General features: G+C 47.3%; 1 protein-coding gene across 11 annotated transcripts in view; it reads right to left on the bottom strand.

Moving 5' to 3' along the window:
• Positions 1–26601, bottom strand: part of MTMR4 (myotubularin related protein 4) — a 56426-nt gene that overhangs the window by 6000 nt on the left and 23825 nt on the right. For 5 of the 11 annotated variants that reach the window (XM_055794911.1, XM_055794910.1, XM_055794914.1 and 2 more), the window contains 11 exons: positions 18991–19080; positions 16445–16561; positions 15681–15763; positions 15289–15455; positions 13786–13882; positions 7827–7940; positions 2489–2685; positions 2095–2223; positions 1662–1773; positions 1028–1223; positions 354–539 (listed from right to left, as the gene is read on the bottom strand). In XM_055794911.1, the coding sequence (XP_055650886.1) occupies positions 354–539; positions 1028–1223; positions 1662–1773; positions 2095–2223; positions 2489–2685; positions 7827–7940; positions 13786–13882; positions 15289–15455; positions 15681–15763; positions 16445–16561; positions 18991–19080 (1488 nt within the window). Of the gene's footprint in view, positions 1–353; positions 540–1027; positions 1224–1661; positions 1774–2094; positions 2224–2488; positions 2686–7826; positions 7941–13785; positions 13883–15288; positions 15456–15680; positions 15764–16444; positions 16562–18990; positions 19081–20596; positions 21394–21464; positions 23365–26601 lie in introns of those variants that run through there. The other 6 variants (XM_055794904.1, XM_055794907.1, XM_055794906.1 and 3 more) reach the window with 4 other exon arrangements.

Raw genomic sequence — 26601 nt, 5'->3', positions numbered from 1 at the left:
AGGAACCAGAGAATATAAACCCTTTGTCACTGTGCAGTCTGCTAGGTCCTCTGAGCCTGCGCTGGGAAGGGAGGAAGAAGTTACAAGGAGCTAAGAGAAGCTGGCAGAAGCATCACACATACAGAACCAGGTCAAAATACCACAACTGAAGGGCAGGGCTGGAGCCACACAGTGAAGGTATGTCAGGAATGCCAGCAGAGAGTCCCAGCACTACTCAGACACTTTGCCATTTTTAAAGAATTCAACTATTGTTTTCTTTCAGCTACAACTCTCTGTAGAATATCATGGCCTTCCCTCTGCCTCTGCTCACATCTGGCATGGGATAAAGAGATGTTTGCATGCATATCCCTTACCAAAAAAGCTTCGTTAAATTCAAAGAGGCAAGGAAATTGCTTCAGAAGCTGATGAACCGCATCCAGCCACTGGAGAAACACTGGGCACTGCTCATTCTGATCTTCCACCTTCTCCTGGTGACCACAGCGATCACCAAACTTGTGACCGAAGTCCAGCCAATCTGATTCAACAAGCACCTGGAAGCCCTGTGAATAAAAGAAAAAACTAACTGCTGACACTCTTCTGTAGGCACACAGCAGGATAAGGCAAGGCCCATCTGCCACTTGCGCCAGGTAAACGCAGGCCTTCTGAAGGGCTGGAAAGCAGGTTGCATTGGTGGCTGGTCTGGGGTCAAACCTGAATGTCAGAGGTTTCCAAACACAAACTAACAGCTGTTATTTCTATACAAGAAAAAAGCTTGGACAACATGCACAATTAGGAGCAGGGAACCAGCTGAACCTTGAACACAAGAAGTTATTTTCCACAGTAGTTCATCAAGCTGGGCAGAAGAGTGATGTACCATTCACCAAAAACAGGCAGGAAAAGAACATGGAAAAATCCAACACCCACAATTGTAGCTCTGAAACATCACTAAGCTTACTGCCAAATGTGACCCTGCTCCTTTCTCTGGAGACTCAGAGACAAAGAGCTGCCTTTGAACAGACATGAATGAGCAGCCCAGCACAACCCATACCTCCATGGTCCTGTAGTAAGGGTCCAGAAGAATCTTTGCCAGTGCTACAATCTGCGGAGTCCTGTCCCAGCCGTCTGAGCAATGAACCAGCACTGGACGTCCTTCTCTGTCAACTGCACTGGAGACCAGCACTGCTGCCTTCAGCATGACAGAAAGGTGCTGCAGCCACTTGGTACTCTCCAGGGCTGAAAGCCAGCTAGAAGGTGTGCAAAAAGCAAGAAAACAATTGCTTAGCTCTCCAGTGGGAGGATAAATAAATAAACATACATACACTTTAACTGAAGTCTTTTTGGAGTCCACAATGGAAATCAGTCTTTTCTAAAAGACACTCAAGAGGAGCCAGCCAGCCTAGAATAAGTACAAAGAATCGAACCCCTAATTTCAATTTTTCCCAGATACAACTCTACATTTTACAAACCCTCAGAGGATACACACAACCAAGTGACACTGAGGCAGTGCTGCAACCCCTTCTGGATTACCAGGGGTGAAAATAAGCAGCGTTCAATTACTGTGAGCACATTCCCTCCACTTTCTGAGGTAGAAACCTGGGACAAGAAAAAGGAAAAGGGAAGGAAACCCCCCCCAGGACATTGACAGATATGATGTCAAACTCAGATAGAGAAAAGTCACTTACTTGCTGGGGTCTGGCACCTGACTGCAGACAGCACGTAGATACTGGAAACTGTTACGGATGGAGTGGATGTTGGCCATGCCCATGAACACGACTTCACAGTTTGGGTAATACTCTAAACGCAACAGAGATGGAAACATTCAGAGAGCTGCTGTCACTGCAGCAACTGCTTCCATACACTTAGTTCAGCTGTCCCCTCACAGTACCATTTCTGGTCTTCAGCAGTAGGTAGGCAGTTTTTCTAGAAAAGCCTTGTGGGCCAGCAGCAATAAATATGGAATAACAGACTGCACGAGCAAGAAGGGGAACGTGGTGCTAGAGACTGAGCACCAAAATGCTGACACACACCCCCACCACCCCCCGCTGTGCTCTAGGACCCCCTTGACAAAGCAGGTCCAAGAGGAAGATGTTCCAGGACGCACTTAGCCTTCTGTACCTTCACATTCGCAGCCACCTCCCTTTGCTCTGTTGGCCACAGCCGCAGTGTAGGACCTAGCATCAAGAATCAGCAGCTTCTGAGGAGCTCCTGCATTCTCCACGCCTGAACACGCGGTCAGGGATGAGTCTGCAGAGACAGACACGGACTGAGCTCCCCAGCATCTCCCTCCCTCCTACAACAGGCCTCCAGTGCCCCCCAGCAATGGCTGTGAATGAGCCCAGGGACCTGCCCTACACCCCGCTGTTAAGGCATGACAGGGCACAGATTATCGACCTGGATATTGGGTTTAAACCTTGCACTGTGACAGCCCTGTTAGCAGCAACAGCAACACGTAGGTGTAAAAAGTACTAATTCATGTTTAGGAGAGTGGGAAGGGAGCGAGCTGTCTCACCAAAGTCAGCATCACAGGCCTCGCTGCCGTCGCTGCTCCCATTGTGTGGCATGCCACCAGATACCTTTACTCCAGGGTTCAAGGCACAGGCTTTGGCAATAGATGTCACAAGATACTCGTCATCAGCATTTCGCCAGCCCCACCAGCTGATTTCAGGCTGGCTGCAGCGTGCAATCACTGCCCCGTTGCGCACATGTCTGCAAAGGAAGTGAGAGCCTAATGAAGCCTCACCTGGAGAGGTGAGAAACAAGCCCAGCAAACTCTCCCTAGGTACAGTCAACACCTGTGCAACCCCCCCTCACTTTGTCTGCTGCATTTACTCTTGCGTTCAAGCACTGAAACAGGGCAGGGCATTTCAAATAACCATTACTGAGTAACAGCAGTAGTGACACCGAAGCTGTCACTCGTGTCACGGCCATGAGGAACATGAGAAGACAGCACAGGAGCGGCTAATGGAGCTGGAACAGCCGGCAAAATGAGATCGCAGAGGAGCAGGTCGCTGCAGTAGCTGTTGGGAGCAGCCGGTGCCAGTGGATGGTGACAGCTCCGGGGGCAGCTGCAGCTCCCTGGGCCTCACCTCAAGGATTGAGGACTGTGCCCAGGGATCAACTACCACTAAAATGAAACGGAAAGTTTCTGCAGCCAGTTATTTAGCCTTTACTGAACTATTTTTATTTATAATGCTATACAAATATGCAATTTATATAGTATATATTTATAGATAATAGTATATATTATTGTATATAGATATGTAAATATCTAAACATTAAACCATAGGGGAGAACTTTAAATAATTATGGTTGTACCTTGGTAAAGTAATATTTATTTTAAAGCTGTTCTGTTCTCCCATTCTCCTTTTTCCTCCTCCTTTAAAGTACATACTGTTGTTAAACCATCTCATTTATCACTTCTAAGCTGGAAAGATTAGCTCACTCGCATCAGACTGGTTAGTTTCTGGGTGGAGGCCCGAGCTGGTGTTTATTAGCAACCCCTAAAATGTGAAAACAGCCCATCCTGGCTGTTGCTTATTGATGCCTGGCAGAAGGCCTGAGGTAGGAGTAAGTGTTCTTTTTTCACATGAACACACCAGTCAAGTCATTCACAAGTGGCCTGGAAAGGGAACGGGGCCATTAGGTGACAAAGTTGCTGGTGATACAGAATTATCCAGGAGAGTCTATGGCTGTCTGGAAAAGGTTGCAAAGGACCTTGTGATAAAAAGAGAGAGCACAGAATTTAATATAAATAAATGTAAAGTATTTACAGATGACCAAAGCATAACCCCAGCTATGGCACAGAGCAGTTCAGTACAAAGCAGCAGCCAAACCTCAAAGACTTTGAGGTGATTGGGGAGCTCTCAAATAGCCTCAGCTCAATGCTCAAAAGAAGCAAAACAGTTAAGAATGTGCTAGCAGTTATTTAGATAAGAGTAAGACAGAAAATATGATGGCATCACATCTTATGCATCTTCAAATGGACACAAATTTCTCACCAATCCATCTCAAAAAGGATAACACCGTACTCAAGCCTCCAGAGAAGGGTGGCAAGGACAATCACAGGTATAGAAGAGCTTTGCTATAGGGACAACTTAACTAGGAAACAACTCCCCACCACAAGAGGACAAGAATGGGTGAGAGGCATAAAAGGTCATAAGAGATAAAAAAGTACATTTGGAAGATTAGTCTTATTTTTCCCTGACAGAAACACGAACAGGTACTGGCATGGTCGTGCCATATGTTTAACAATTATTTTCCAGACAACAACAAAACAGACAGTGGACTCACTGCCACAGTGCAATGTGGAAGTATAAACTGGTTCCAAAATACATTGAAGTCATGGAAGGTGGGTCCACCAAGTGACCATGAAACATGACCACACATTCTTCTGAATAGTTGTTGTAGGAAATCTAAGATATTGGCTGCTCCAAAGATGCACCAGGAAAGAATACCTGCATACTTGTCCCATTTATTACACTTCCCCGAGATGCTGCTCGCAGTGCCTGGCTCTTCTTGGAGACAGGGTAATAGATTGGACAGCCCCGCACCTCAGTTCTTTACAAGAGTGCTTGCCCCTCCCTATCCCACCACGCCTCATGCAGCACCTCTCTGAAGATAAGCTGGAGTAATAACAAAGATATAGATAAAGCTCCTGACAAACAACATCCAAGTATTTGTCTTTTTTTTGTAGGTCAACAGCTCTGCAGAAGTTGCATTGGTGGCAAAGCTGGGGACGTAATGCTCTAGATCCTAAAGCACACACCAGCACACACCTCAACCCACTGCTCAAAGGCTGTTCAGCTGCCTGCGAGGGCTAAAAGAAGCACTCTTGAAGGTATCTCTTTCTCATGCTGCCACCCTGTAAGAGGCCCTGCTGTTCCACAGAAGATGACAGTGCCTACTCATGTCATTTGCTGTAAGGCAGTACACCAAGAAAATGCATCAAGGCTTTCAACTCAACCCTAACAGCGGTGCACAGTATCTCACCAGCAGCTACCGCATTTTGCGGGAACAGTCTTGCTTCTCGGAGACAATGTTCCCTTATTCTCCTGAGGCAACTTATCAATAAATGCAGAAAACGTATTATCGTTAGTGACACCTCATAGCCACTAACGATGAAGACTTTAAATTGAAGACTTCCAAAGAAATAATATTCACGTTCAGCCAAGTCAAAATACTGTGAGCTCCTTTTTCTTTCAGCACTCTCTGCTGCTGTTCTGTTTTGCAAGGTGACTTACAGAGCAGTCACTCCCAGAAGATCTATTCCTGTCTTCAGGATCGCTCAAGTATGGTCAATACAGACAGCAGCAAAGGCTTTGTTTGTACTAGTAAATGAAACTGAGCCAAGGTGCGGACTTAAGCACCAGCCTGTGATCATCCAAGCTTGTTTGTTAACACACCTACAGGTTTTGGCCTGTGCCAACCAGCACTTACCCAAACAGTGCCTGAGCACGTTTTGGGGAAATGCAGATGCTGTGCCAGGGGCTGCTCCCAACAGGCATTTGGATGCAATGGCACTGTTTGGGGTGCAGGAGGTAGAAGAGCTTAGCTGTGTAGGCCACCTGAAGTCAGAGGTAGCATGCTTAAGGTAACACTACAAACATAGCCAAAGAGTCCTATGGCTTCAGAAAACTTCGTAGCACAAACTTCTCAGCATTGCAACAAATGCTGGGCAGAGGTTGGCCTTGAGGTAGCCAGTTTCAACAGACATAGTGACATGCCAATAAACACAAGGAAATACAGCCACCATTGATGAGCATGAAGTCACTAGCAAGCAGAAAGTATAGCAGATGCCAGCAGACAAATCAAAACCGCAACTGAGCTTGCAGTGAGCTTCCAGGTCAGGGGGGCCCCCCATAGCTTGACTCTGCGGTCTCCTGTAAACCCACAAACGTATGAACCATTTCTGGCCCTTGCTGTGGAACTTTTCTTCAAAGGAAAAAGCTCCTTTCTTGAAACTGGAATGGCAGGTGCCATAGCATTTTAACATATGTTGACAAAATTATTCTTTAGAGCGCCTCAGTTTACTTTTAATGACTCAAGAACCCGAAGCCAGAGTATGCGGTGCATCTGTAGTTTATGAATTGAGCTTTTACTCCCAGATTTGTTTGGAGCACAAGGCTAAAGTGCATCTGATACCATCAGTACATGCTATTTAGCCCATAACAATCATCCAGAAAGCATCAAGTCACCTCTCTGTTACTTTCTGGCTGTCAAAGTGCTCATCCACAATGCAAAGTCAAACAGCTTAGCTTGAAACAAGAAAAAGCCGAGAGAGGGTTTACACAGCTGTCACCTAAAGGTTCCCAGCTGAGAGGCACATCTACAAGTGCTTTCATCTCTCAAGTCTCAGCTAAACTCCTGGCTCACTCTGGCATGACCTGAAGAGCCTGAGACCGAGCACCCAGCCATGGTGCTGGAGCAACGCCCACTGGTTTCCCGCTGCTGCCCCGACAGCCACTGCAGCATGAACAAGGCAAGGTGATGCTGAGTGTCTGTGAGGAGCTTTCTCGCTAACATAGTCCCAAGGTCTTCTCAAGGTGGCTGTATAGACAGAGAGTAGTAACAAGGAGCGGCTGGCATACAATGCCCGTCTGCCTCTGCAGTCAGCTAAATAATTAATTGCATCCTTGGTGTTGTTTTACAAGTGAATTGTGCCTGGAGGCTCCTGCATCTCTGCTGTACATCTCCACTGAGGACTCAGAGATGGAGACCTGAACTTCTGCTTTGCTTAACAGCTGAATTATAGATTTTATAGAAAACTGATCACGTGGTACTTTGGTGTCATGTTGAACTGTGACCCAGTGAATTCAGAGTTGCTCTCCAAAAGCTCTGAAGTCTACCAGTCTTACGGTTACAGAGTTCCCTACAGGGATGCACACACTCCAGCTGGGTACTCCACTCTCTCCTGAACTATGAGCAAGGAGGAGGAGGAACTGAGTGTAGGGCTTTTCATTTCTTCCCCTTTCATGCAGCACAAGGCACTCCAGAAGCAGCCATGGCCCTCACGGAGCCTCCTGGCCAAAAGACTTCAATCTTGAGGGCAAAGGCTAAAGAGTGCATGAAAGTGAGATACACACATGGGCAAGCACTTGTCCCAACTTGTAACATCACTTGTTGGCATCTTCTCATCTGATCCCAGGCTGCAAAGGGTTGCAGCTCAGCTTCTAAATTACTGGGTACCATTACAGCGGTATTATCAAGCAAGGAACAACGTTAAAGTAGCAAAAAGACACAGCTTTGCCCTCGGCTGGGGAGGTACACTATGACAGTCTCCAGTGCCAAACCATTTTTATCAAAAGTAATCACAAATACAGTTAACTTAGCTGACTTGTCTACAAAGAGGGAAAGGCTCCATACGATAAGCAGCACTCATTATTACTCTGCTGCAGAATTTAGTTCTTCCAGAAGTAATACACTCTGTTTTTCCAGCTTCTAACAGCAAACTATATAACATGAAGATGCAGAGTTAAGGTACCTGTAAGTGCACTGGTGTTGTTTCCCGGCTTTTGTGCATCCCAGGGCTGTCCTTTAAGGTCCTTTCCAACCCAAACTGTTCTGTCATTCTATGGTTCTCCCTTCTGGAGAACACCCTGCACTACTGTCACAGACTGTGAGCCTAGGGAGGCTGGTGTGTGTGCTGGGAAAAGGAGTCCTGGGAGCAGCACGTTTTCAGGTAGGAGGCAAAAGGAATACACACCGTGAAGACCAGAACACAGCTATTGCTGTCGCCTCTTGCTCCAAAGCCCTGTACGCATGCCCTCCTAACAGCTTCACAACACCTACAAGGAAAAGGGCAGCTGTCATGAGATTGGGGAAGAGCACTGCTTTGGTTTTGTGCTTACCTGTACACCACCACAGGAATCCTTTTCCATGACCTAAATGAAGCCACGTTCTCTAGCTCCTTGTCTGTGATCCAGACAGGGACCAGCAGCTTCTGGGGATAACTGGAACAAAGCCTGGAAAAAAGAAAGCACAAAGGCAAGATCAGGACTCAACAATCGTGAAGTCTGCACGAGAGAAGCTGTGCAGAGAGGGCAGGAGCAGCTCACATTTCTCCAACCTCAGCATGCGGGACTTTGGCTCTTCCTCTTTATATCTGTCTCAGTACAGTCTCAGCATGGGAAAAAGTGACCCCAAAAATGCTGTCAGGAATGAACTGGGAGAAGACAACCTCTTTTCACCTCAGGCCTCACCTCCAGATCCATACTAAATACCCCAGTACTTCCCAGGGATGCTTTTGGAACATCCTCTGGATTTAAGAATTCATGAGGGTTTAGGGGAACAGTCATTAATTTACATGGGGTTTTGGTTTTCTCGCAGCACTTGTAAACCCAAAACCACACAGCTTCTGGTAAATGACAATCTGCCACTTTCTGCCTTGCAGAGAACAGGTCACCACTAGCTTTACACATTTCTCTGCAAGGAAGACTTAACTTTCCCCAGAAAGACTGCGATGGTGATTTGGTATATGCTATAATAAAGTGACATGAGGGAGATCTTAAAAGACTATCTTGTTCAGTGGGGTGCCAGAAATCAGATTCCTAACACACGTTTAGAAGGAATGTTTCAGGGCAGATGGGAAGTAAAGTGAGAGGGGTGAAACTACCCAGCGGGTAAGCTCCAGAGGGTGGGCTGGTGTTCCCCCGAGTCTGGGCTATCCCTGGGCTATCCCAGACGACGGCAATAGGCACGACACAGTGCTTGGTATTATTTAGTTTGTGATGCTAGTGAGGAACTGCCTGCCATGTTAGAAGATGGCACTTCACACAGTGTCTAGACAGCTTCTCAGAAAGCCCCAGGCAGAAAGCAAGGTTGGTCTACAGGATAAGAACAAGGTGAGGAAGAGGAATCCATGAAGCAAAATTAAAGCTGTCAGGTAAGAAGCTGAAGACCAGGATGTCTGTGGTATGACGTCTAGGCTTGGACATCTCTGAAATGCCTCAGATTCCATGTGTAAAGTTAGTCAGGAAATTAGAGAAGCATTGAAGTGTGACTGAGAATAAAGGTATGTGGATCTGCAGCAGCTTCTAAATAGCTGAGTCTATATGAGAATGGGCTTCATCAAAATGAAAACAGTATCAGTCTCCTGGCAGTTCAGATGAAACATTATGGGAGTTGTCTTTTAAAATTGTGGAGAGTCAGTACAGGAAAGGCTCAGGAGCGTTATCTTCTAAGAGTTAAGTCACTAAAACCCTGTAGCCTTAGGAAAACAGTCAGAATTCGATTAAGTCCAGGTAGGACACAGGATAGCCTCAAGAAGTTAAGCCAAATTTAAGCAGGATGCATAAAAACAGGCAATGAGATCAAGACAAACAAACTTGTGCTTCTAGGCTAGAATTCCAAAAAACAGAGGAACTGAAAAGCCAATATGTTGGCTTAACAACACCTTATAAACTTGATACAAGGCAGATTATTAGTGGTATGCTAAATTTCAGAGTACAAGCTTTGTAGGAAGACTGAAATAGGCTGAGCTAGTGAACAAAGTGTGGTATGTCCCAGGAAAATGTGAAGGTAAAAGCGTGAGGCTAAGTCACCAGCATCCACAAGCAATGCAGAATGTGCACGGACTCAAATCCCAAGCCTAAAGAGAAAGAGAACAGCATTGAGGCTACACTACCAACCACTGAAGCGACAGCAACAACATCCATGAGAGGCTGGAAGAGATGCAGAGAGGCTGGAAGAGCAGAAATTGCCATGGGAGACTTGTGTTGCTTCCACATAAAACAAATTGTCTCATACATTTTCTTGATGCTAAACGCAACATTTTTTGACATAATCAGCTGTTTCTTGGTGCTACCAGCCAAATAATACAGAAGTATTTAACTCTTCCTTTGGTCCTAAGCTACTCCAAAACAGAGTAACTGAAAAATCACTTTGTTGAATTCTGCTGTGTGATGAATACTATAACGATATTTTTACAGGGGATAAGCCTCCCATGACAGTAACAATGGGTTTCAGAAAAGGGGGAAAGAAAAAAAAAAAAGCTTGCAGATGATATGATGGTTATTTAAACATGCTATTCAATGGCAATACAAAATGCATCAAAGAGATCAGAAAGAGCTGGCAGGGTAAAACAGTGAACAAAAGAAGGGTTTTAGAAATAAAAGGATAACCTTCAGAGAGGGGAAATGTTTCCAAAGGACATTAGAGAAGCCAAATGTACACCTGAATTAAAAAGTTGAAATGAGACATGTTGTGCAGTTTTTGAGAAATGACCTGTTAGAAGATTGAAACTCTGAAGACCTTTTTCAAACGTCTTGTAGGTATCAGCCAGCTACTGAAATTGAAGGTCTAATAGATCAGCAGGATCACTACCGAAAATCAAAACTACTTGCGCTTATGTTCAGCAGAAGAACCCACAAAGAATCTGCCAGACCTAACCCTGTTTTACAAGGGACAAGGCACATGAAGACATTAACATGGAAACGTCTGCAGGGGAAGTTTTAGAACAATCTGTTAGGAACAAGGAGTAACTCATCACCAGGACTAGATGATGCTTGGTATTTCCACTGCTACCCAAACGCACACCAGGTGAAAGATTAACTGAGATGTGTAAACTATTGCTTACATTGGCTTGGGTGCCAGAGGAACAAAAGGTGGCAAACACGGTATCAATTTTATAAAAAGGTCTCCAGGGTGAATGTGGGAAACCACTGAAGTCTGACTTCTGTACCAGCAACTGACTGTCACAGTTGGTGCAAGGGTAAATACGGTGCACTTGGAAAGAGTCAGCGCAACTTTTTTCTGGGGGGAGGTTGCACCTCACGTATTTAGTTTGCTGGAAACATCACCAAACGAGCAGATAAAGCTCATGTGGCTGACAAGCAATTTGGATTTTCAGAAGTGTTTTTTCTGATTTGTTTTCTTGTGTGTGTTTTTTAACAGGTGGCTCACCAAAGGCTTGAAGGAAGCTTCTCTTACGAAACAGTAACTCTTGAAAATAAATGGTACAGAACTTCAGTGGCCATTTTTCACAACAAAGGGAATACTAAGGAGAACCATGCTTGTCCCTGCATTGTGCAATACGCTCACTTGAAAAAGATGAGCAGTGAAGCAATGAAGATGACAGAGGGGTGGCCTGAAACACCACTGGGACCACACTGACCCAGCACACTAAAAGAAACATTTTTGAAACTGTGAGGTTTGATCCCAGAAAAAGGTGGCTTTAACACCACAAATGCATAAATCAGCAGAAGCCAAACCTACGGACAAGGACTGATGAAGCATCTTCTTACCACAAAGGTAACAGCCAGTCCAGTGAGAGAGCTTCCTTCCCACAATGCAAGCACACACATTTTATTGCTAACTGCCCTTGTAGGCTTATTGTCTACACATTCATACAGCAAATACAAGCAAGAACACTAATTACCACTTTTCCAATAAAAGCAAAGGATAGTACTAGAATTTGTAGAGAACTGTTACAGAGTAAGACAAAGTATGAATTAAGAGCAGTCACAAAAACAAGCCGGAAACATCAGCTGTCTAAACCTGTAATGCAGAACTCCAGACAGCTTTTGTCCTCATAAAGTCAAAAAATAAATAAAACCACAACTGTAAAAAGATCAAAGCTGAGAACAAGTGTCAACACTGAAGAAAAGGTGAATGTTTTTCCCTTTTTGAAGCAACTAAACCTGTAGCAAACCCACCAGCATTAAGGTCAATATGAGACAACATGGGTACACCAGATGGGTAATGTCAGAATGTGCCCATTTCTCTGGGTATACAGATCACTGAAGATGTGAGCCACAGAGATCATGTAATGATTTTATTATCATTGTATGCTGAAATAGTATACTTTTATCAAGACTGAAGGAGTGGTTATTATATGCCTGTATTGCTCTAATTTTATGATGGCTGTCACCAGGAAGAAGATAATAGTTTCCAGATAAGGACATCTTGAAACAAGACTTGAAAGACAGTGAACAAAGCCATTACCTTGGAGTATCCTATCTCTAACAACACTGGTTTGCCAATGCTGGGAAGTAAAAGATAAAAAGACTATAAACAGTTAAAAAGTAACCCAATTCCTGTGAATAGAGGCAGGTGGTAATGATCAAAAGCCAAGGCAGGATTTAAAGACACACTCCCCGAAGCAGCAAGAGAGAACTGGTTTCTGAGTTGCACGAGCAGATCACACACCTCTGAGATCTTGGGATGTCTGCAGAAAGCTATGACCTGCCAGGATCCCCAGGTAGGAACCCAGCAGATTAAGGAAAGCAAAACCAAGCCTGCATCCAGCTTGCTGAGGTTTATTTCAAGTTCCTTCTTCCCTGGTTTTGTTGAAAATAAAACAGTCAGCTTCTCTAAAGGCAGATAATTGCTGCCTATTACTGGCCAGGAAGCAAACCACAGATGGTCAATCTAAGTTGAACTTTCTGAAATAATCAGAGGGAAGCACATCCCAAAAATCAAGCAGCAGAGGAAGCCCAACTGCTCTGAAAGACATGCAGAGATTCTGCCTAGGGCAGGGACCTACAGGTTGTGCACTCCCAAACCTCAGCAGTTCAGGAAAAGCCATTTTCATTTGACATCCATGGAGAAACTGCATAAATGCCATCAAAGTCACGTTAACAGTCCAAAAGTGACAATGCTGTCAATATGGCCAAGTAGAAACTGTAAACCAAATCCCAAATCTAGTGCCTGCTGCCTGGATTCTTGAGGAAGAGAGAAGAGAACAGGCAGAAAAACACCAGGATTTCCCCCAGGCCAGCGTGCCTGAGGCTTCTCACAGTTTGCACAAGAAACTGGTGACCTGGAGCTGTTCAACACATGGGTGATGGGCGTGCCTTTACTGGCTGAGACATCAAGAAAAGACTGAGGGGTTATCAGTCGTTTCCATAAATGGATTATAAGGAATGCAGAAATGAGTATGTCTGTCAAAGCTTAATAAAATCCTGTTGGCTTAATGCCACCTGCTGCAAAAAATGCAGCAGCACTTCTCCAAGAGCTCCTGTGCTCTTCTCCAAGAGGAGGCAGGCTGCCATCACTGACGTGCTGCGGGGAGAGGCTTTCTAAAGATCTCCAATCTTTTGCTCACAGGGGACTACCTCCAACACTACATCATCTAAGACTTGACATGCTGTCATGATGGAGAGCCCACACCTCTGGGAATCTGCCCCAGCACAGCACCACACTCCTGGGGGAATGATTTTTTTTTTTTCTCCCATGTCCAGTTTGAACCTCCCAAGCTGCACCTTGCGGCTGTTGCCTCTCATTCAGTTATCTGCCACTGTCAGAAGAGTTTCACGCCATCACCTTCATAAATGCCCTTCAGCAGCTGTAGTCTGCAAGCAGATCATGCTTTAGCCTCTTCTGCACCAGACAGAACAAGCCCCACTCATTCCCCAGATTTCTGAGCATCCTGACAGCCCTCCACTGGCTTGCCCCCCGTTTCTCAACAGAGCTGAATAGCTGCCCAACTTTACCAAAACTCTGTGTTTTTCATTTCAAACAGCGCAAGCACTTTAGAGAGAACAACTGACCAGGAAAGGCAATCAATCCTGTGATTAACTGCTCCTCCACGACTTCAGGGATGAATTATGGCCACCACATTATAAACTACCTAGCAGCATTTGCAATTGCTGCTAGCTCTGGTGTTTGGACTGTATTCCTTCTTCAATTCCACAATGCAAAAGGCAGAAAGAAAGGGGATCTGGCTCATACGCTGATCTGCCTGAAGGTTATCAAGGCCAGGAAGGAGGATTAGCTAGTCTGACTCACCCACTGCTCTGAACAGGGATTGTGAAGGGAAGAAGGTAAGGAAAGAGGAGAGTGGGGAGCGCCTGGTGGTGAAACACTCACTTGTAATTGTTGTTGATGTCAGAGACGCGCCAGACATTCTGCAAGTCAAAGCCCATCCTCACCAACTCCATCTCAAATCGGTATCTCACATGGTCTCCTGGAAGAATAGAGCACAAGGTATTTACTGACAGCTAAGCAGAACTGATGAAATCCAAACACGTCAGTGGCAGCTCCATAGCAGCTATCAATAGGCTGGAGAGAAAATACAGGACAGCTGGATGGCAGGGATCTTGCTTCAGAAGCCAAAGAGACTTGTCCCTCACAGGGGCTCCTCTGCTTATTTTGTCAAGTCAGACCATCTCTCAGTGTCAGGGCACAGAGTGGACGACGAAAGCCTTCCCACATCAGTGTGGGAGTAGGGGGGTTTAATTTAATCCACTTTTGCCCTTCTGACATAGATGGCTTCCAAAGTGGATGTCAGGAACCCCATGGCAGAGCAGTACTGAGCACCCACACCAGGCAGTTCCTTCTTCCAGACTGCTCTCTCAGAAGCTGACTCAGGGTTTGCTCTCTTATGTTTTAGCCTTGACTTACAAATTCTGGATGCCTTTGTTGCCTTAATGTCAAATCTTGTTAATAAATAAATACTGCAAAGCTCTTTGCCTCATTCATATCCTGCAGCAACAATTTCCACAGGCAAGTTTGTTTATACTAGGGAATACTACGTTCTCTAAAGGAAAGACAGCAAATCCCTCCCAATGGCTGGTGTTTGGGACACAGTAAGAACAGATAGTTTAGTGTTTCTCTTTCAGCTATACTGTTCAACCCCATCCCTCCATCCCAAACTGTGTATGGACATTTCATGCAGGCTACTGCTTCTCTCCTCTAGTATCAGCACATTTTTAAGTCTAAAGCCAGGTTCGTCACTCATTTTAATCCCCTTTTATTAATTATGAAGCTGCTTAAAGAAAAAGAATAGCAAGTGAACTTTGCGTTCCCAGAGAAGGGAAACTCGCAATCCACACGAGGGCACCATCCCAGCTCTGATTTTCTCTTTATGGATTCAGATGTTATTTGTGCCTCCACAAAGATGAGCCAGACATCTCCACAGACCTGATCACAGGAATGTCACTGCATTTCTAGGTGCTGGAGAAGAGATGCAGATGGATTTGTATTAATTATGCTGCCTCAAATCTGATGATGTTTACTATACAGGGACAAGACTGCTTGAGCTCTCCATCATCATGATGACAGTACAAAGTACGGGATGTTTTCTTCATTCACAAGGAGAAAGGGAAAAGCTGGTTATGTGCAGCTGGCTCAGAATGCTCCTTATTGTGCTTATTACTATTACTCCTTTTACTGTGCTTGTTATCCAGCCACACTGGGCCATCAGCTGGATCTCTAGACCAGGTATAGGATGCCCCTCAGCAAGATGAACTTGGGCTATGGCTACAGCAGAGATTTAAGACATAGCCAGACATCAGTTTATGAAAAACAGTTCAAATTGCGTTGCAGTGCTTCTGGACAGAAAAGCAGGAAGGGGACACACCAGCAGCTTACCTGGACGGCAGAGATGGGCATGTTGATCCTCCTCATCAACACAGACTCCTAAGCACCACGCATGGTAGGCAAATGCAAACAGGTCCTCAGGCTTAGCAGGGCGGGCAATGGCTCGAGTTAGCCTCTTCAGCCACTCCTGGCACTGCTTAAAGGTGGAAAAATGGCACCTACAAACCCAAATGCACATCATCCTCAGTGGATACGTTCATCCAGCCAAGACAGACAGACAGGAAGCTCTGCTCCACTTAACCAGTAAAAGGGACAAAGTACCAAGTCTTAGTAACCCTGGCCACAAACAGCTCCATTCCAATGGCAGCACAGAGGGAGACACCAGAACTGATCACGGCAACTGGCCTGCAGTGGCATCTACAATACAGCAATAAACTGGATACCTGATCACTTTGGAGTCCTTGCAGACAATGTGAAGCTGGAACATATCCCGACACTCCACACTTTCCATCATCCTCAAAGGCACCTGCGAGGGACCGACATAGGGCATGACAAGACATACCACATCACATAGGAGACAGCAGTCTTACCCGCAGGCCCATCACACAGAGTCATGGCTTTATCAACATCCATGAGCTTCTAATTCTAATTACAAACCTGCTCTGAGGTCTATGAAGGTTCACAACTCAGCATAGGGTCTCCTTCAACAATTACTATTCCAATTTCTATTCTGTCCCTGGGCAGTCTCCCACCTGGGGCCAGTAACTGACTAAATCACATCCAGACAAGCACAGGTAACAGCCAAACAAAAGCTGCAATAAGAGATGGCAAGTCAAGACAGCTAGAGAAAGCCTCAGGCTCCCACTGTCTGATTCTGAGCTGCTGGTCTCCAGGTAGGAGAAGTCTCATTAAAACAGGCCTGCAAGACACCTTAACAGTCTTAAAACCATGAAGTTTAATGCTTGAATTTGAAGAGAACAGCAAAAGAAAGACTAATTATTATCCAGAGGAAAACCCCATCCACACACCAAAACTGAGCAGCAAAACAGCAACTGCATGACCAGCAGTAACTAGACACAGCATCAGGTTTGGCATCCTTCAAGAGGCACAGTTCCCATGTCACAGACCATAGAAATGGCTTATGCCCCCCTGAAATACTGCAAGAGATTATGGTTCAGGCAGCAGGAACAGGCAGATCCAGACTTACATTGATCACAGAATCCTTGAATTTGATATGAAGCCGGTAGTTGGAGATGGCAATCACAGCATCATTTGCATGGCCAAGATACTCCACTCCCTCGCCCTGCAACACAGTGAATGGGACCTGGAAGGGAGACATCACTAATTCATGACACATGCAGAGTACTTTGCGCACCATAAATGCCAAGAACCACTCTTCCTACAGCCTCCGCAGTGCATCTCCTGTGGGAAATCATTCACAGCAACATGCTCTTCAGGCACAGAGAACAGACAACTGCACAAAACAGCACTGGTACCCGCTGCCCAGCCCCATGAGGTGCACATTCTTCCAAGGATGCCTCAGGAGCCACTGAGCACCTTCTAATGGATGATTACTTGCAGAGGATAGGTGTGACCATAAGTGCTGTGTACACCAAGTACCAGTATCTGGCAGCAAGGGTGTTGCATGGGGGCTGAGGAATTTACAGTCCCTGCTTTTCGAACAGAGTAAATGCAGTCCTAGCACAAATGGTATGATAAAGGACACAACTTCAGGCACTGCTCAGACATGTTGGGGAGTGCTCTGCACAGCCCCCCAAGGCAGTGTCACATACGTGATCCTGCTGCATCATTTAAATGAAGGGGGCTCTTAGAAGCACTACAAGACTCAGTGGTACCAACCCAGGTAAGTAAATTAATCAGTTTTTCCCTGATTTCCACTGACAAGGCTCTGAGGGAATCTTTATGTACAGCAATTTGTATGATTGAGGAAACTTCATTAAAATTACCTGTAGTAGAATTAAAAAAAAAAAAAACAAAAAACAACCAGATAATCAAGTGTCTTTCTGCTTTTCGCTATCAGCCCAGACATGCCATAGCTACTTTTAAAACAGGGGATACTGGCAGATGGCCAAGTTTGACTTGTCTTTTCTTGTAAAAAAAAAAAAAAAAAAAAAGGTAGAAAGCCTGAAATTCACCAGGACACTTTTTCCTTCGCCAAGTAGACTCCTCATTGTTCCCTGAATGTTACCTACACCAGGCAATGTCGGTAACCAATTATGCAAAAGATGTCATGAAGCTTTATCATTTCAGCCAGAGCCCTTTACTTGCCAGACAGGGCATCTGACGAAACAATTCATTACACCAAGTCAGACCCCCTTGTCTTTATTTCTAAGTTGTTTCTATGGCTTGGGTATATGCTGCCTAAAAATTGAGTTTCCTGGGTTTTAGACTCTGTGTGCAAGTGACAATTGTATTAACAACTTCTCCCTTCTTAAAGTTTCTTGTACAGTAATAACAACTTTAGACTGGCATCTGTCTGAATACTCTTTTAGAGTGTTAATTATTAGACATTAAGGGAATATACTCTATTTCTGCAGTTTATTTATGCACACTTGCCAGAGCTGGTTTTAGTTGGCATGTGTTTCTTCTGCTTACGTGGCTCTCTCACACAGCAACAGAAGGGAGACAGTTTAGAAAAGGGATGGTAAAACTGCAAGAACTGACAGAGGGAAATCCTGGAATAAACTGACAGGTGCCTGAATACAGCTTGTTATCAAGCCAATGGTATCCTTTTAGACTTTACTTAATATTAAAATAACAATTTACTGAAGGCAAATTACCCTTTGGGAAGGGTGAACTTTACACTCCTCCGCACAGAAGACTAAAGCAGGTTCTGCTCTTCTCCAGGTAGTCTCAGCTCAGAGTTGTCTCAACAGCTTCACCTCCCGAAGCCTGCAGACCTGCAGCCTTAACCCCATGCAAATCCTCAGCCTGTGTTTGTTCCTTCAAGTCAATTCTCCTGTTGCCACATTTCAGTCCTTGCTTTTATCAGCACCGTTTACCAAGATGATGCCAATCAGAGCAAACTCAAATACTGCAGCAGCAGTGAGAAGTTAGAATGTCAGCCTAGCTCCAGTCATAGGGGGGAGGATGAGCGCCAGACTATGTTAAAGGAAGCAAACACCATGAGCCTTTGGCTTCCACTGTTCAGAGTACCGCCCTTGCTGCACAGCAGCAACAGTACCCAGGTCTCTTTCAAGGGGCCTTTTGCAGCAGGAGGCTGGCACCATATGGAGGTTTCTCTTTCCAACAGCTCTGCAGCAGGAAAATGCCAGGAGCAATGTGTACTAGGGCCAGATCAGCCATTGCAATTGCATGGTACGGCTACACAGGTACAGCAAAGCCCGATATTCTCTGGGAATGTCTACCTGCTGCAGAGAGCTATGCAGGAAGCATCGTAGTTTTTCACTGTCAGCACAGGCAGAGGACAGGGAATACCCAGGACGGCTCTCTATTGAATCATGCTCCAGCCGTATTTCCAAGCAGCAGATGCGATGCTGTACAAATTGCAGCATCTTGGCAGGGCTCAGAAGGCAGGGCCAGGGCATACAGAACTGCCGTCAGCAGCCTCCACATACGTGGAAGGACCTGCCAGTCCAAACGTGACCTACAGCACTGGCCAGCCCATGGCTTCCAGAACATGTCCAGCACTGGAGAACTGCTCTCAGGTTTCACACTACCAGAGTTGAGCCAGCTGCATCCCAAAGCTGTTTCAGTTTTTTCCCTCCTTACCTGCAATGACTCTTCCTCCTTTACAAGCTCTTTCGGGGGGAACAAGTCCTTGGCTTGGATATACTCCAAACTGGGAGGGCCTTCCTCACCCTGCATTGCAAAGGAAACACAGATTGAGACAGGCTCCAGCCAGCTCCAGCCAGCGTGTATTATGAAAAGCCAAAAATCACAGTTGCTGGATACTCATGGCACCCCGATACCTTGGGCATTTCCTGGACCTGTGCACAGAAATGCCTGTTCTGCCTCCAGACCACACTCTCCGCATTGCAGGACCCCAGCAGTTCCTCTGGCCGTTGCAGAACACCCACAGCACAGTGAAAGGCCAAAGTAGGTCTCCAAGTGCTGTCTCTTCCAACCACATGGTATTTGGAAAGCCAAGCAGATACACCTTGACCACGTACAGGACCTTGGACTGATGTGACAGGAGTCTATCATGTCAAATGTTACCCCATTACCTTCACTATGGCACCACAGCAGAAACTGTAACACAGAGGGCTTCCATCTACAGTGCAGCTTCAACCTACTCTTCCTCCTCTTATGTTCATAAGGATTACTTACTTTTGGGAATTTTCACTTTCACCCTTAGCCCAAAAAAATCTGGGAAGAGCCTGAAGCTTTTTCAGGAGAAGACACAAGAGTGAAACTTAACCCTGTAAAAACAGCATCTAAGTGCACCCAATTCACAACATGCATTCCTGACTGGTGACAGCACCCAAGCAGGGCATTCACCCTCCAGGCAGCTAACATGTCTAACCTGTTCAGACAGACACCCTAGAAAGCCCACAGAAGCCTCAGAGAAGTGGTCTGAGATGACACACCAAGCCTGGACACACCATCCTTGGAAAAGTAGAGTGTCTCAGTTTGAGACCTGTGAATTTTCAGTCCCTCATGAAATCTTGGTCCCAACTGTCACCAGCCATCACCCCACATTCTCTCAAACCACTGGCTTGCTGTACAAACAAGCAGCATCCAGACACTCAGCTGAGGATGCTCACCGCTGGAAGCCCAGGACAGCGTTAATTCCACATGTATTTGGTGTGGGAATATTTCTTCAGAATGCCCCTTGCTCTCTAACTACAGCTCCTCTAGGTCTAGCATTTATTAGGAAATACTCTGTTCTATAAGCATTAAATAATATTGTAAAATGAAACATCTTTCTGGATAAGTCACCCAAGCTATAACCCCAAATTTCAGTCTTAAGAAACAGGAACCCAATCCTTTTGGCTCGGTTGTCTTTTAAATTATGCTGAACCTCCTTACATAGGTGACAGCTGCTGAAGCCTTGGCACCCACAGGTACAGCCCAACCTGAAGCACTCCCTGGACCTCAGAATGGGGCAGCCAGACCCCAGGTCCAGAGGTACCTGTGTGCATGCTGCTCATAGCTAGCATAAAATTCAGCATCAACCCCAGCTGGAGGCAAAAGCACTGCCCCTCCTCACCCACTCAGCCGGTCCCTGTGTAAGGCTGCGAGAGACACAGGGTGCAGCACACGCTTCAGCAGCCACCGGCTACTGGAGACCACAGGGGGCTTGGGGGCCTCTCCTGCCAGCAGCTCACTGATGCTGAGGCACTAGCCCAGGAAAGCACAAAGGAAAGGTGCGTGCCTGTGTACAGGTGCAGCAGCTGGGAAGCATGACATTCTCTCCCATCACCCCTTCGCAGCTCGTAAAGAAATCCCAGTGAGCAGCAGGAACTGGAACAGGGCAGCCTGAGCTCTCCACCAGTCTGGGTGTCCTTGAGTCCCTCCTCGACTGCAGCCCAGGTCAGGCAGGAGGCTGAGCATTTCCTTCTGCCACAGCCCCATCCCAGGGTATCAGCAGGGCAGGGGGCTCAGGACCCAGCTCTCTTCACAAGCCAGCCACTCCTGAAGCCCTCAGGCCACAAGTCCTTCGTGGGGGGGGAGGGGGGCTTTCTGCAGGAAGGGACATCAGACCTCCTCTAAAGAAACTCCTTTCCTCAAAGATATAAAAGATGCAGAGCTCAGGACCCCCTCCCACTACATCACCATCCTGACAGCATCAGCACAGAAGGGGGCCTCGCATGCTGCAGCCATGGCGGGAGCGCGGAGCTCCCCTGGGGTCAGCTGCTCTCACACGGTCATTTTCCAGCTCCGGGCAAGGGCCGGCAGGGCCTGCGTGGCACGGCACACTCCCCAGGCCTGCCGGCCGACTCGGCCCACGGTGCTGGGTGCCTCTGTGCCCTTGGGCCCAGGCAGGGCAGTGGCACAGCAGGGACGGGGGCCAGAGAGTCCTCCAGCAGCACGTGGGAGGGAGGAAAAGGGGATCCCCCTTTTGCAGGGGGATGGCACGCCAGGCCGGGCAGATCCAGGGCAGGAGGATCCGCACGGAGCCTGGCATCAAGGACAGGCCTTATCCAGGGCAACCGACTCAGCATGGGAGCTGGAGAAAGCAGCTGGCTTACAGCCCCACTTGTATGGAGGAGAGGAGGGGGGCAGAAAAAAGCAGCACTTACAAAGCAGTTGAGCATGGAGCAGGAGACGCGGCCTGGCAGACTCATGTTCACTTCCCGAGGCGGCAGCTGGGCTGGGCGCGCGCAAGCAGCATCTCCTTCCTCTGCCCCTCTGCTGCTGCCGGCAGCGGCTCCGAAACCGTCCCCCCCGGCGCTGCCGCAGCCTCCCCGCTCCGCCGGGAAGGGCAGGAGCATCCCTGCCGGCCCCAGCAGGTGCCCGCCGCCGCTCGCCGCTGCTGACAATGGAGGGAGGGCGGGCGGAGGACGGCCAGACTCCACCTACCTCTGAAGGCCGCCGAGCACGGCTCTGCCGTCCGAGTGTCTCCCTGACAGGCGAGACAGAAAATGGAGAGACCGACGGAGGGATCACCCCTCCTCTCGCCCTCCAGTCCCCATACCAGAGCCGGCACCCTGCCGATGGGTGGATGCCAGCGCCACATCCCCTTCCTCACCGAGCCGCCAAGCGGAGCAGCTTGCCGGGAGATGCAGTGCGGGCCTGATGGCGTGTGCGGGAACACTGGGAACAATGGCAGCGAGGAGGCTTTGCGCCCCAGCGCCGAGCCCTACGCCCCAGCTGATGCTTTCGGATGCTCAGCAGGGAGCCTCCTGCTGCAAACCTTTGCCTTCGATCCTCCCCCCGGCCTGGAGGCTGCCCGTGGTCCCCTCTGCCTGCTCAGGGAGGGGAGGACAAAGGAGCTGCCCTGCTGCTTCCTCACTGCTGAACACCCCCAAGCCTTTAAGTCCCCTTCCCAGGAGCTCCCAGGTGTGCAGGAGCAGCTGGATGTCTCTGGCTCCCACCAGCACCCACGTGCTCGAGCTTGGTCCCTGGTGTGCATAAGGTTCCCCAAGGCCACCGCTCCCCTTGCTGACTACCTGGACAGTTAGTTCCCGCGGGAAGTTTCACCAACTCCAGTTTAGTAATGCTTGCAGACACTGGGGACATGTCTCGGGTGCAGGAAACAAACACCCAGCTCCTCACTCCAGCCCTCCAGGAGCTGTCTTTTACTACCTGTCATTTGTCAAGTCCACGAGCAAACAGCAAGCTCCTCAGGCCACAGCCCAACCCAGGAGCCACAGGACAGCAGACTCCTGGGCAATGCCATCTCCATTTCTATCACCAGCTGTGGCTCTGCCCTCCACCTCCCACCAGAGCCGGAGTGACAATCTCTTTCTTAAAATGCAAAACTACAACCTGGCCCTTCATTAATCTTCCAAGGGCCAGGCCCAACTATTTTGCTCAAATCACACCAGCTTTTTTTTCTCCTGGACAATTGAAAAAAGAGCACAGACTGTAGCCATTACACTTCTCTTACATGGTGGTGCTTCAAAGACACCACAGACAGCTCTACCTAGCAATACCAACAGCACCACCAACAGCATCTCAAAAGGTTTTTCTCAAGTCAGATAAAAGATTTGGGCATTTCTCTGCATAGTCGCTATGGGTTAATTATTCTGAGCTGCTTCGACCCAGGGACGGCTTAGCAACACCCAGACCTGCCACCCTGCACCCATTGTCACTGCAGGGCGGCAGTGCCCAGGCAAAAAGCTGTTCATTAAGACTCCCTTGCTGAGAAAACAAACACACAGACTGCTCCACAGGCCACAGTCACAAGGGCTTCACTATTCAGGATAAAAGCCCTAGAAGAACAGTAAGCCATGAAATCCTCTTACCACCTTGGGCTCTGTCCTGCTCCACCACTTGCCAGGTGCTGCCCAGCCTCAGGGGCACCTGACTCCAGCTGACACACACAAACCCAAGCATGTTTGCATTACTTACAAAGTCAACACAACATGAACAGAGGGTTATGGACGAGGTTATGGATTTGTCTTGGCCAAATCTGAGTGGCAGGAAAGGTGCCCTGCTCCCCGCAGGTTCTCCTCTGGGATGAATGCCAGAAGACTGCTGAGAAACCAAAGGTGGAAGGAACCTTTTATATTCAAAAGAAAGCGTAGCTATATAAACTGTAAAACCAGCATTATTATTTTTTCATGACATGTATCAGAAGAAAAGCGACCAAGCATGTCTGTCAGCAACAGCTGAAGCACAGAAAGTCTCTCAGGTAGTCAGACCATACATTGCTATTTAATATATTAAGTGCATACAATGCATGACCAGCATGTGTAACATACAAAACCACAGACAAGGCAAGTAAGAGGTCTGCTCCAACCCACAGCAAGATTTTTTAGGACCAGCGCTCAGTTCAGGGCCTGGCACAGGGACTCTTCCCAGCTCGAGTTGCAGAAGGACCTTTGTAACCCTAAGCTGCAGCTGTGCAGAGTTAAAAGGTTGCTCATCAGATCATGACTTTGAATTTCCAACCTAAGCTGACCTGAACATCCACAAATAGATCTTCTCCCACTTTACTAACATATTTTTGCACTTCTAGCGTTAGAAAGACTCACGTATGGCTTAGAAACTTCTGTCCAAGAGCCGAGCTTGGTGCAGAGCAGAAGCAACCTTGCCCTGAAGTTCAGCAGGATCTCAAGAGTTTCAGGAGGAACCAGATTCAAACTCCACCACTTCCACCTCTTCCTCCAACAGTTCACAAAAATACCTGCTCTTGTTTCCATGCAATCAACCAGACAAGGGCAGGAGTAGTGACAGTGCAACTGCCTGGGTGCCAGGTGGCCTGGGTGGCCAGGCACAGGAACGCAGAATGCTCACAGCCTCATTTAGCTGGCTTAGCTAGAGGGATTTCCTAAATGCCACCTCAGATGCTTCCCTGGCGGAATAGCTGGTATTCGCTCAGTTATCACTAACCACCACCAGACCGAACAAGAAAGACAAGGTTATTTTCACATAACTGGGCTCCTCCGAATCTCATGCATATGTGTGTTCATGCAGGCAGAGAAGGAAATCTCTCTCATTTTCTCCCAGCCACAACAATCCTAAAGGTTTCATGCACTCTGAGGAAGAGGAGCTGAATATAACATGGACAGCATGTTCTTAAGGCCAGCTGGCAGTAATTAACCCTTTTTCCTCCCACTAGCACTGCATGCTGTTCATGCTGCAAGTGGCTCTCATGTGCTGCTTCTCCCACCCCTCTGAATGTCTCTGCTTGCACACTGCAGGTAAACAGCTTATAACCTCTCCTTAAGGTCCCAAAAGGGATCTGGGGGCTCCGAGACAGCACAGTGCTTAATAAAGCTAGGACTGGCACTCAAGGGGCCATCCTGCAGCCTCCAAGGGAGATGATGCTCCTTATGGAGACATGCATGCATGCACCAGGACCCCAGCCTGCAGCACAGAGCTTCACAGGGGTGAGCTGCCATCTGGTCCCACATGCCCAGGGAATCCGTACTGGGAACGCAGGACAGCCACCAAGATGCTGAAATCTCTCTCGTGGCCTGGAGCCAGTGAACACCCTGAGCTGCATCTTTGTGTCAACAGCCAGCCCAGCTTTCATCAAGATACGGAAAGGGCGTTCCAAAGAACAGCTAATACCCACACCCTACTGCATCACCTCCAATTCCTCTTAAAAAATGACAGTCCACTCAAGCAAAGACCTGCAAGTGCCTCAGAAAGCTTGAATGACACACAGGGGTACTGGAGGAGCCCAAACCCCTTGTGAAACACAGGTGCTGGAGATTTCTAAGGCTTGCAGAATGGTGGAAGCAAGCAGCCAAAGGCTGAGAAGAAGAAAACTGGTCCCATTCACTGCAGGGAGGTGCCACCACCAGCACAATGCACTCAGAATTCTGAGTACAGGTACACCCTTCCCAACCCCGACGTATCTTTACCTCTTTTCAGCACCACAAATAAAATTACTGTAAATATTCCTTCATTAGGCAGAGGGCACCACTTCCATACTTCTACATATGAAGGGTGGGCTTTTCATCACCACAGCATGATGCCTCACCCCGCAGACACAGAGCGGGAAAGCAAGGGGCTATGACCACAGATGGCAGAGATCTGAAGCCTTGTCCCTGGTAGCACATCCATTGCACAGACTGCCCTAATTTGCTTCCAGCTGGAGAAAAAAAGATAGGAAAATTGGCAGGAGATGGTGACTGCCCTGAAAGGTACTCCCAGGACATCAAAAGCAAACTGATGGGAGCCAGGCAGCTCTGCCCCACAGCCGTGGCTGAACCTTCGCCAGCTGCTGTGGGCTAAGATGTTCCCAGGAGCAGAGGTGTTATCAAGAGTACTCTAGTTTGTAACTATCAGGTCTGAGTATTTCAAATGAAGATCAAGGTATGAACTGGTTATCTAGATCTTTTTAAAGGTAAGGAGGGGAAGGGAAAGACTTTTATCATTTATCTTATCCTAAAAGTTAAAGTTTATCCTCTATCTGCTTAGCATATATCTATACCAGGGTGAGATGAACTGCACTCAGACACGTATTTCTGTTTCTCTGCACTGCCTAGGCAGGTGATCTACATAAGCTGATGCAGAGAGCTGACCAGCTGTAGCCAAAGGGACTTCTTGTTCTGCCTCCTCTGCTTTTGTTGCATGAAGGACATCTTTGTTTCAGGTTCCTCTACAAAAACAGTTCATTTCCTCAAAGCCTAAGGAGGTCCTCAGGTGAACTGAAAGGCCACTAAGCCACCGAGGTGGCCTCCCAGAAATAAACCCCTAAACTTCTGATAAAGAGAAGTTACTATTTTATACCCAGTAAATCAGGACTAGGATGGAGAGTGCCATCTTTTCATCTTTACAGGATGACAGAAAACCTTATAGATCTGTAATACTGCATTTAATATTTGTTCAAAAACCTGCCCAGGTGTGAGCATGTAACAGAAATATGAAGCAAGAAGCCTGTGAGAAGAGGGACCAAAGGACAGAAGTCAAGGGCTATCAACTCCCTATGCCAGCAAGATGGGACAACGGATGGCTAAGCTGCAAAATGCCATCTAAACTAATGGTCATGGTCCCCTCAAAAGGGAAGCAAATCACTGTGGAAATCCAGACACCTACAATCCCAGTATCCCCAGCAGTAAGAAGAAGGAACGCTGCCATGGGACTTGAACAGCACACAGTATGAGCTGAGCCCTGAGCTGCCGGCAGCTCAGCAGCTTAAAACTAACCTGGCGGGTAAGTTAGTGCAAGTAATGTATTAAGTTACTGGGTGCTCATTAGGACTTCCATTAGCCAGAGTTAAGGATTAAACCACCACTAGTGCTGTCTTCAAGGTCATTT

This window comes from Falco peregrinus, chromosome 2, assembly GCF_023634155.1.
Source record: "Falco peregrinus isolate bFalPer1 chromosome 2, bFalPer1.pri, whole genome shotgun sequence".
NCBI lineage: Eukaryota > Metazoa > Chordata > Aves > Falconiformes > Falconidae > Falco > Falco peregrinus.
Note: the sequence above shows the minus strand (reverse complement) of the source record. Positions and strands in the feature narration are given on the sequence as shown.